Source organism: Phalaenopsis equestris, unplaced genomic scaffold (genome assembly GCF_001263595.1).
Source record: "Phalaenopsis equestris unplaced genomic scaffold, ASM126359v1 Scaffold000038, whole genome shotgun sequence".
Classification (NCBI taxonomy): Eukaryota; Viridiplantae; Streptophyta; class Magnoliopsida; order Asparagales; family Orchidaceae; genus Phalaenopsis; species Phalaenopsis equestris.
In genome coordinates, this window is record NW_018164480.1 from 753,068 (window position 1) to 765,250 (window position 12,183).

The following is a 12,183-nucleotide window of genomic DNA, read 5'->3' on the forward strand; positions in this document are numbered from 1 at the left end:
CAACAAAAACCAAAAGCCAAGCCTCAACAGAACCAACATTTCATGCCCTTCCAAGGTGAAAATCGAGCCCCAATGGAGGCTAGAAACCAAAATTTTATAAGCTGCAAATGCAATTTATGGCAATGAATCCAAACCCAGCCATCCTTAAGCAAACCGAAAACCAGCAGGGGCCAAAAACCAAGCCGCAACTAAGGCTCAAAATCAGGCCACAATTAAAGCTAAAAAAACACCTTCATATCTTCAAAATATCAAAACATAAGGCCACCACATACTTCAAATAAGAACAACTATAGAACTTTTTCAAATCAATATAAACTTCTTCCTAGCATGCATTTTGAGAAAAAAGAATTCGTGACATGTCAAAACCAAGCCCTTCTCATGCATGAAAGACCAAATAACACTTCCAATATCTCATGCTAGATAAGAATAAATGAAAAGCTTCATAATACACATCCCAACATGTTTGAAAGAGGAGCCAGCATTATCTCAAAACCACATTTTAATATTTCCAATTTGCTTCCCATAGAAGTATATCGCAGTAAACAGAAAAATGTCATAGTTTTATCACCTTAAGCAAGTAGAGAAAAGAGAAGAACTGATAACATGTCATACTTTCATCATTTCAAGCAAGTAATCAAGTCTAATTCCTAAAACATGCTCATATTTCCATCTCTAGATGCTTGAGTAACATGCATTTTAAAAAAAGGTGCAATACTAGGTTAGCATGCTATATTGTCCACTGTACCAAGCTCCAAGGGCTCGACAGAGAGAAAACCGAAAAGAGACAAGGCACAGGGGGGAGAAGGTACCTCCTTTAGCAAAAAGAAAGTAATACAAAAACTTTTAAAAGCACTTCTCAACTCCGACTCCTCTTCCAACAGTAAGAGGAAGTCAACCTAAGCACAGAAAGCTAGAGAAGTGAGAAAGAAAATGATAGAGTTTTCCCTCCCTCAGAGATTTTTTTTTGGCCCCCTGAAATGCTCTAAGTAGAACGTGATATAGACGGGAGGAGGAGCGATCGAAAGATCGTATACGGTTTGAGGAATAAAACGGAGCAGACGCTCCATGCGAGCAGCTCGAGAAGCAGAGAGTAAGATCCCCGCAGGGGATAGGATCCACGACGGTGATAAGGGGATGGGTCGTCTGCGAGATTGTCTCGTGTGCGAGAGGGACGAGCGTGGGAATTTAACGTCACAGACGTGCGAGAGACGGACCGAGCGAATCCCAGGCAGACGAGCCGCGTTAGGGCTGAGGCCCGCAGGTTCGAGAGAAAGAATGGAGGGGGGAAGATAGATTTAGGTTTAGGGATTAATAAATACTATTAATTATTATAATAATAATAATAATATATTATTTATTATTATAATTAACACTTAAATGTGTATTTTTTCCCGGACGTGTCGTTGCGGTGAAACGAATGTCCCCCTAAGGCAAAATCGACGTTCCAGACGTGTCAGCTCAGTCTGTTTCGTCATCTTAAGTCGTTTAGGCAACCTTGTCGACGATCGGGACAAAAATACTTCGCGAACTAAATCACGTCAAAAACTCGGCTCGAGCTCAATCAAACAGGACGGCGAAGAGCACGACGGCGCCAGATCCACGCGTACGGTCAATCCTAAGGCCATCAGTCCTATAGGGATTCTCTCTGAGCTCCCTCACACTAGCCCCACCTATTAAGTGCTAAAGGTCAGAATTACTATGCGGAACATCAAGTCGAGAGAAGGAAAGCTCAAAATTTCTAATGGAGAGGGCTCATTTGCTAGTTTTTTAGAAATAGTCGACAGAAAAGTCTTACGGCTAGATCTTAGGTTATCAAAAAGGAGAGACTAGACCTCCGCCAAAAGTGAAGTCAACAATAACACCCAAGCATATGCAAGCAAACACAATCCAAAATGGATTTTCTAGACATACCTCCTTGAACTCCTCCAAAGCTTTTCCATCTAGTGCTCTTGTAGGAAATACATCGATAATATTAAAACATATGTAAACGATTTTGCCCTATATTCCTTGCTCAATTTAGATTAGGATACACAGATTGAATCTTATCAAACAAGGCATGATTCAATCATTCCACCACACTATTTTGTTACATGCCTGGTACAATAACATCCTAAATTATTCTCACTTTTAACTAACATTTTAAAGCAGGTTTAACTTGTATTCTCCTCCATTATCAAAACTATGCCTCTTAATTTTCATGCATATCTAGGTTTCTATTATTTTCTTCTATTTATGAAGTATCTAGAACTTAAAACATTGTTCCTGTACATAAGCACATATTAAGAAAAGCCAATAAAAATAAAAAACTTTTGTTTACCACACAATGATGCAGTATAGTCCTAAATATTGGCCTGAATGTAGTTCATTATATCTTGGTATTATAGATAGCAACGCCAAACATGATGTTTCTTTGGTTTTCTAAGACACAAAATACATAGAAGTCAAATTTATCTCACTTGGCTCTTATTAGTAAACCTTCCTGCACCAAGCAATGTGAAGCTTTCTTGCCAACGTGCTGTAGGCACTTACAAATGAGTGAGAAAGTATTTGAAGAATCATTATTTTAATCGAAGCAAACAAATACTTTTCATTTGATTGTGTCCATAAAAAAATTTTAATTTCCATTTTTGAGTACTCTTCTTCACTAAAGTGTTCCTCGTACCAACTTTTAAAATCCACCTTCCATGGCCACTTTATAACCACTAGAGTGTAGAACCCCAAGATATCAAGTTCCACAGATAAAGAACATATCAAACTTTGGTAAGCTATCTACGTATACCAGCATGCATCCTCAGATTTATTGCCCCCATAACATTTGCTCAGCGAGCATTGTTGCTGCCCAACAACATAACTTCATCAAACTTCTTAAAACTTCACAATCAATTTTGATTTGGATATATGTGATAGATAGGAACATCCAAATAGCCCAAACTTCAATAATCATAAAAATTGTCTGAAGAAAAAATTGAATTTTTAATTCATCTTCACCACTAATCTTTCACTTATTCAGATAATCCTTCTTTGAGTGCCCTTTCTAGTGACAATAGGCACATTCAGCGTTTGCAAGACATCTCAGTAAATGATTCTCCTTTTACCTTCTCATGAGATCCAACTTGCCCGCAAAACTTATCATATTAATCATGGCTTGTCCTACCTCTGGATATTTTCAATGCTTTTGTTATAACTTCATGATCAAGCAAATATTCCTTTGATATTCATAGTTCACCAAAGTATTGAAGGCATCATTGAATTTATCCTCATCTTCATGATATAATAGAACTGTGGTTGAATGATAATATGTTTTGAGCGTTGATTTTAATAAAAAAATGTCATACCCTCATCGCCAATTTCAAAATCAAATTAAGAGTCTGTTTGGGGCAGCTTAGTGGTGTGCAGCGGCGTTTTGAAAACGCCGCCGCAGCGTTTGAAAAACAAGATTGTCCTACGTTTTGAAGCCGCACCTAAATCTCGTTCTCAAATTCCTTAATAGATGGGGACGCGGGATCGACCCCGCGTCCCGTGTCTACTTCTCGCATTCGAGTAAATAATTTCACCCGTGCACTTCTCTGCTCTTCCTCGGCCTCGCCCTCCTAGATCTTCCTTCTGCTCCTTCACCCTTGCGGAGATCAACATCGCGTCTCCTTCTCGTCGGTCGTTCCTCCTCATTTCGCCCCTCGCTTCTCGTTAGTCCTTCCTTCGCCTCATATAAGGTATGTTTTCAACAAAACCCTCACTTTCGCTTAGCTGCATGATCTTGTGAAAAAACGACATCAATAGTCCAAATTCTCTGCTGATTTGATTTTTTTCGGAGGAGTTGCAAGCAACTTTCTTAAATTTTTCCCAAGAATTTTGAATTTTAGTGGATTTGCATGATATATCTAAAACAATACTCTTTATTATTTTGCTCAGGAATGTTGGTATAACTTCTGCTCGGCATTTCTTAAATTTTTCCCAAGGATTTTGAATTTTAGTGGATTTGCATGATATATCTAAAACAATACTCTTAAATATTTTGCTCAGCAATGTTGGTATAACTTTTGCTCAGCATTCCTTAATACTAGACTTGGTGAAAATACTTGACTTGTTATATTTATGTGTGAAGAGACGATCCATTGTGTTGGATGCTCGCACCCACTTTCTAATTTGAGCGTTTAGTGTTAAGTGTTTACTTCCAGTGAAGTTGAAACCAGTGTTAAAGGATGGTATATGCTCGAATCCTTGTTGATTTAGGAAGAGCTTATTGGAGAGGGGTTAGCTCTTGTCCGCTTTCCCGCCACATGGTCTTGAGCAATGTGTGGTTAATGTCGTTACAATGTGTTTCTGATTGACAGTAACATAGTTCAGTGCACCTCTCCCTCTGCTCATGTTGGTTCTAAAGCAAATTTGCTTGTTAGCCAGTCCTGAAACATTTGGTTATAAGCCTAAACCCTAAACCCTAAACCCTAAATTTTATTTTGGCTGAAATCTTTGGTTGAAATGAGTCATATAAATATTTTAGATGATAAGTTAAATATTTTAGATGATAAGACTTTATACGGCTCGAGACATTTGAGATTGTTCCTCAATGTAATAAGCACAATCTAACTTATGTAACTTGTGTTCCTTCTCCTTTGTTCCCATCTTTGATAGTCTCTGTTGGATTCCTATGCAAGAAAAAGGAATGACTCTTCGTTGTATTCCGAGAAACTACCATACAATTCCTATGCAAGAAAAAAGGACTCTTCATTATATAATTTGCACTCTCTTAATGTTGTACACGACATTGTTTTAGGCTTTTCAGCTTACTATTCAGGGTGGTTCGGTGGCATTGATTTGGGCTTTCTCACCTCTTTTATAGAGTATATTTCATATTAACAAATCTCAGTTATAATAGTGGTACTTATGTTTATAATTCATAGATATATATTACATAATTCATATAGATATATATATGGACAATACCATTTAAAATAGTGGTATTTATTTCCATGGATGTGAATGTATTGAGCTTAAAATGCTGGTGTAATACTTTCCAGACAATTTTTATGTATTCACATAGCTAACACCTAAACATTGGTATGTATTTGCTGGGATGACGTTTGAATGAACATTCATATGTTGATAACTCATTTGATGGGTTGAAATTTATAGGAGGAAGTGTCTCAGACCATAACGTGTTAAAGAAGTTATTGAGAATATTTATTTGATCTATAAGACATCTTATGCCTTTACGTTATCAATATTATTTTGTAGATAGTTTGATGCGGTGTTGAAAGAACTCGGGAAAAAAAAGATTTATGTCAGTCCATTGGTGTCAAAGTGAATTTAGCATCTATTTTTATTGAAAGGCAATGCATTTTGGTGTCAAAGTGAATTTAGCAGCTACTTTTATTATTTCTAGATGAACTATTTACAGTTCTTGTTGTACACGGCACTGTTTTGGGCTTTTTAGCTTACTGTTCAGGGTGATTTGGTGGCATTGATTTGGGCTTTCTCACCTCTTTTATGGAGTCTATTTCATATGAAGCAATCTCAGTTATAATAGTGATCTTTATTTTTATAATTCATATAGATATATATTACATAATTCTTATAGATAAAGATATGGACAAAATTAATACTTCATCAACTTTTTCTGAAAATTAATGTTTCAAAAATTTCATATTTTTTTTCTTTTGAAGCAAAGTACGAATCTTATTTTCAGAATCCTTAGCAAAAGGTTACTATTATGTCATCAGTTATAATTCTTTGATGAACTGTCTTGGAAAAAATGGTGACCTTGATGAAGCCCATATTCGGCTCAAGGAAATTCAAAAGAAGGGCTTAAATCCTGATGTTTTTACATACAGCACCTTGATTGAATGTTTTGGAAAAACAAATAAAGTTGAGATGGCTTTTAACTTGTTTGATGAAATGCTAGCTATTAAGGTAATATGGGCTCCTAGAATTATATGTTATATGAAATATGGGTCTGATTAATCTTCTTATTTTTAGTATTGATTACCTTAATAGTTTAGCTTTCAAATTATTTCCCACCGGTACTTAAACAGCATTTTGGTCATTATGGTAATGGCACAGCATCTTGAACTTGAGGTAGTCAATGTAACTTATGGTTGTGCATATTATTTTCTACAGTAAAAAGGTTATATGGTACTGCTCTCTTTACTTCATAGTTTATTGATATGGTATTTTTGTCCTCGTGTGCTTTTTGTTCACATTTGTCCCGGCCACAAGGCAATGGTGGCACCTGAATAATAATATGCTTTGTTCATTTATCCTCACCGTTGTCGTTGATTGGCTTTTTGGTGTTTCTGAAGGGTTGCAATAAGATATAGCATGCATGTTGTTGACAACATAAATGAGGCATATAAATGGCATATATGAGGCTTTATCCATATATCAGGCATGTATGAGGCTTATGTTGAGGCCTCAACCATATGTTGAGACAATTTTTTAGGCATATAATGAGACATATATGCAGGCATATATTGAGAGAAATACTTAGGCATATCTGAGGCATATATGATGCAGATGTTTTCACTTTTTTTTTTTGCAGTGTTCTCTGTTTTGTTTTTTTTTAACATAGAATTATTTTGTTCTTATTGTACAATAGTTTAACACGATATTATATGTTAAGTTAATATGCTTAACTATAAATTCTTCATTTAGTTCCAACACGGCTCAGACGAATGAAGGGGTGTGGAATAAGAAAGTTACGAATATTTTTTGCAATCTCTGTATTAAGGAAATTAAGCTTGGAAATAGGCCAAGCGCGTATTTTAAAAAAAATATATTAGCAAAATATTGTGAAGAGGTTCAAAAAATTGACGGAAGGGATTACGACAGGCTCAAATTCAAAAACAAATGAGATCAATTGAATGAGTGAAAATTTTGAGAGGAGCTGAAACGTGAATATACCGGATTGGGTGGGATCTCATTAAGCGAATAATCGATGCTCCAGATGAATTGTGAGTTGAGAAATTAGAGGTAATAATTGCACTCTCATTTTGTTTATTCTCATAATTTTTTGGTTTATCTAATAAGCCCTTTAAACCCCCCTTCTCCCATACAATGTTACAGGCAATGCCGGCAGCCAAAAAATATAAGCAGTACGGAATTGAGTCAAAGTTCGAAGATAAACTGGACAAAATGTTTAAGGGGGTTGACGCAACTGAAAAGCATGCATTCAACCCAAGTGAGTTGGGGTTTGCAGGCATATCGCATGACTTGTCAACTGAGCAGGTGACAGCTGACGAAGAAGAGCCTAGTATTAACCAGAAGTAGATGGAGAGGTCCAGTTCCCTATCAAAGAGGCCCAGGCTTTGTAGGACGAGGAAAAATAAGGACATTTTTTGTGAAAAACTCATTCAATAAACTGATTGATGATTTGGCAGCTCCGCCACTTGATGCACCCACTGACAGCACCATCATATATTGTATTGGTGCGCAAAACATTGAGCCAGAAAATTTATCATTCGCTAATACTCATAAACAAATTGTCAATGATCCTCGTTACATGTCATATTTCAAGGTAAGTTTTATTAGTGTGTTACGTTAATTTCAAAATGTAACGAGTTTCTAACGATGAAAAACAGAACTGCATTGGTGCAATCGATGGTACGCACGTTGATGCCCGACTACCCAACCACGAAAAGGTCGCGTACATGTGACTTTGACAGGTGTTTCACATTTGTAATGGCGGGCTGGGAAGGAACTGCACATGACTGTCGTCTTTTTTTCTATGCAACTAGGAATAGAATGCAGCATTTCCCTCACCCACCTTCAGGTTTGTTTTATTGTGTAAACCTATTACTTATATGTATTATTTGTCATTAACAGTGTTTTTCATAATAGAGAAATATTATTTCGTTGTTTTTGGTTATCCTATGCTGATGAGCTCCCTAAAACTCTATCCGGACACCAGATACCATATTTCTGATTTTGAGAGAGCAAGTGACACCATCCATGGCAAGAAAAAAATGTTTAACAAACGTCACTCCTCCTTACGCTGGGTAATTGAAAGAACATTTTGGGTTTAGAAAAAGAATTGGGTCATCCTACGTGATATGTCGTCGTATTCATTTCCCAAACAAATGGATATTGTGGTGACCACTATGACACTTCATAACTTCATCCGACGACATTCCTCTCAATCAGATCCGACATCCCTTAGGAATTTCTGGTTGGGCATTCATTACATGAGCATGAGATAGTGTTGAATGAATTTAAAACTCAAGACGGTGAAGGTGTAGCCGAAATGGCTGCTTTGAGAGAGTTTATCACAGATGCTATATGTGGCTGCTAATTCACTCAGTCATCTTTATTTATTAGACTACATATTTTTTTTGTTTGTATTTCGTTCTATTATGAATGTAGATTTTATTATTTTCTAAATAATTTCGTTTGATTCTTTTATACTTTCGAACATATCAGAGTAACGTTTGAAATTTGTTTTTATTTGTTAGTTTAGTTTTTTCTTTATTTTTTGAGGGTGTGTGAGGTCAGTGATGAATGATGAAAAATGTGGTCTTGTGAGTTCTTTTGGATGGTCGGTTCATTGTTGTTATCTAGTGTTGCATGTGTATTCCTAATGAAGGCAACTGATATCCTCGCTTCTTTTGAGTGCATCGGATTATGAGTATATATGTGGAATGCCTTTTTGGTGATATGCACATATGACACAGGGCGAATGTATCATGTTGGTATTGCGTGTGAAATCATAAAGAAGGCAACATATGTCTTCTCTTTTTTTCAGTGCTATGGTATATGAGAATCTACTGGAAGATTTTTTTTTGTGATAGACACATTTAACCCAGTATGATCGTCCCTATGGGTTAAAGGCAACCAAGAACTCATTCTTTTAAGACTCACCATCTTCTTGTAATGAAAGACGCATGGGTTGGTGTAATTGTTTGTCTGAGACCGCACACATTTATTTTAGCTTTTTAGTTCAATACGATTTTCATTTAATTCGGTTCTCCTGTAGCTATACCTAAAATTTATTTTTTTTATCTGAAAATTGTTTTTTTTTTTCTCTCTAGCAACATAAGCTCTTAGATTTCAGGGACCTCTGGAGTTGTGTTGTGTTACTGCGGATTACCGGCTCCCTTACTCACGTCAAGCTGGACTCACAGCAGTGGGAAACAATTCTACGGTTGTCGCAAGGACGTTTCAGCTTGTTGTAGTTTCTTTCGTTGGGCCAACATTCTGACATATTGCACTGTCAACAGTAATCGGGGTACAATGATTTCCTAGGACAAAAGTGCAAATGAGAACAGACGTCGTTAAAAGTTTTAAATTAAACGTTTTAATATTTTTAATTATAATTGTAATTATATTTTTTTTTATACTCACGAGAGAGTAAGCACTCTATGTTATATTTTTTAAACTGATCTGTAATGATTTGCGACTTTTGTTTTATCTATTTCTTTACTCATATAGTTCTGTTGCAAACAGCTTCACTAAACAGTGGCAGAATGGTCATTTATCCAGCAACAACTGAAAATAAGTTGTTCCAAATAAGCTACCCCAAACAAGAAGCAGTTTATCCTGATAATCTGTAGATTATCAGATTGTCAGGATAATCTGTTTATCAGCAGATTATAAATAATATATAGCTGCCCCAAACAGACCCTAAATAAATGATAATATAATTGAAATTATTTGTGTGCTAAAATCACATGATTACCTTTTTTGTATTTGAAACAAGAAGAGTTTTTATTCAAGTAAGATCAAATCTCCATACTTTCGTTAAGTACTTGTCTCCTAATTTCTTCTAGAGAATTGTTGCCTTAGTATCCTTCATAACAGAGAACATTTGATCATTTGCTAAGCACAATCAAATTGTGCCATAAATTTGACAATGCAAAAAGTTCCAATTGAATTCAGCATGTGCTTGTGTTTAGATTCTAATGTAATATGAGAACCTTAGCAAATAAAATATGTAGACTTTGTTTAGCCACATGTCAAAGTTGTTATCGCCACTAAGTTTGAACTTTCCATTGGATAGCATGGTCCTCTGCATGGGATCTCTGCTAGACACTTCACTATTAATTTCCAATCTCTTGATATGTTCACTTTGTTGACTAGACACTTCATCAGCCATAAGAAAAGAATTTTTATGCTTGGACCAGAATAAGTCTGGCAAATAGGTTGGCAAGATGGACCAGGTCGAGTAATGAGTTAATTCAAACCAAAGTAATCAATGTTAACGAGTAAACCCTAAATTAGTAAACCCTAAATTATTGTGATGGTATTCTTCGTCTTCACTAAGTTCCAGAAAGCTGTAACTTGTTAAACCGTGTGTATTAGATTTTGACCATCCCCCTCGCCTGTTTGGCATGATGTTAGGTTCGTAGGACTCCAAACAATAAGGGCAATCTCCTAGTGTGATCAAAAGTCAATTTAGACCACTTTGATTTCTAGGCAAACAAAACAACCTGGCCTTTGATATCAATCTACGTGTAGAAGCTCCAAAATAAAAAAATAAAAAAATAAAAAAAGCAACATATGCACAAGAACACGAGTTTAATTTAGTCAACAATTTACCTAAATCCATGATAGACCTTCAACTCAATAATCTAAAAAAAAAAAAACCTTAGAGCTCTCAGAACTCTCAAATATTTATAAACAATTAAAGCTTTGAGTTGTATGAAATGATTACATGAGTTTATGTCGGTAAGAGCTAGTCACTAAACATCACTGATAAATCACTATTAAAACATACCGTGGAGACTTCCAATATAGACTTAAGTGGTAGCCACCATTGAGAACTTTTGTGGTAACCTCTATTAATGATTTTTGCGATAGGCCCTATTTAAGACTTCAATGATAAAAAAATAAGCCACCACTCAAACAAATATAATCCAAATTAGAGTTCCAAAGAGATTCAACTAGTGAGTGTTAGCTAATTTTGTTAGTAAAAAACCCTTGAAGTTATTGGGCAAGTCCAACATCAAATTTACACATTGACACTACAACTATCCCAAAAAAAGAGATTCATCCAAGCTTTAGTACTTTTTCATCCATGAAGTACTCGTATTGAATAAAAACAAAAGCCAAAATTATTTCCAATAGTCGGACATGAACAGTTTGCATCTGTGTAATCAACAAAATGATTATAATGAACTAATAAAGCATGCAAAGTGGATGAAAAAAAAACTTATTCAAAAAAGAAAATTAAATACTTTAATAGTCCATATACCTTCAAGCCAGCAATTTCTGCCCCCACCTCCATTGGTCTTGACATGTTGAACCCCCTATAAACTGAGTAATTAATATTTAAATTTTATCAAACAAAAGCATGAAGATAATTCGCAATTACTTCCAATGTATCTGATTCTTCAACTGCTTTACAATCAACCCAACTCCTTCAAGAACATTGGTAATGTCATAGATTCTTCTCTTTTGTACCTGCCAAGCGTGCACAAAAAGAATACACAAACAATCATTATGACGAATGAACCAAAATTGAACATTCCAATTGTTTATATAATATCCGTAAAATTTCAAAGCATTGTACATCCAAAATTTCTGCTGCTTTATTCAAATCAAGTGTCCCGTCCTCAGCTTGCTGGAGCAAATTTATGAATTTTTTTGTCAACAGGCCTATATGGAATATTTAATATCAGATAGAGTAACATCAACAAAAATTATGTAAATGGCATCCCAAATGTCCGCTTTGGAATCAACTCACCAAGAGAACTGTCATAACGGCAGGTGCTTAAAGCACTCACAGGGTTGCCTGAAAAACATAAAACCCTAAAAGATTATTCAAAAACCCATTGCCTTAATAAATAAATAAATCAAAGAGAATCATATTTGTTTGCGATAATTGGACTATTAAATAGCTTCACACAAATTCAGAGTTGCCAAATTTAATGACCAAACATATACCAGGTGTCATATGTTTCAATTAGATTACCATCACTAGGTCCCGTATATGACGGCACAGATTTTTTATTTCTTGAAGACTTTGGGTTTCTTTGGCGCTTAACACCTATTATTGATGATGATTTATGATTTCTAGCTACTTCCTTTTGCTCTTTTTCAGCAACAAATTGACCACTTGCACCAGCACGATCAATTTTTCCATCCACAATTTTTAACTGCAAGAACAATGTGCTCAGAAATTGACAAAAAGAAAGGGGTGGCATTCTTAATACTAAATTGAAAAGCATTATTGCACAACAGAAAGGTATAAAT

General features: G+C 35.5%; 1 protein-coding gene across 2 annotated transcripts in view; it reads right to left on the reverse strand.

Annotated features, from left to right (window-relative positions):
- LOC110019035 (transcription factor E2FB-like) overlaps positions 1–12,183 on the reverse strand; it is a 52,223-nt gene that overhangs the window by 27,300 nt on the left and 12,740 nt on the right. For both annotated transcript variants that reach the window (XM_020716556.1, XM_020716555.1), the window contains exons 2-6: positions 11,903–12,086; positions 11,675–11,722; positions 11,501–11,586; positions 11,303–11,391; positions 11,183–11,237 (exon numbers count right to left, since the gene is read on the reverse strand). In XM_020716556.1, the coding sequence (XP_020572215.1) occupies positions 11,183–11,237; positions 11,303–11,391; positions 11,501–11,586; positions 11,675–11,722; positions 11,903–12,086 (462 nt within the window). The remainder of the gene's footprint in view (positions 1–11,182; positions 11,238–11,302; positions 11,392–11,500; positions 11,587–11,674; positions 11,723–11,902; positions 12,087–12,183) is intronic.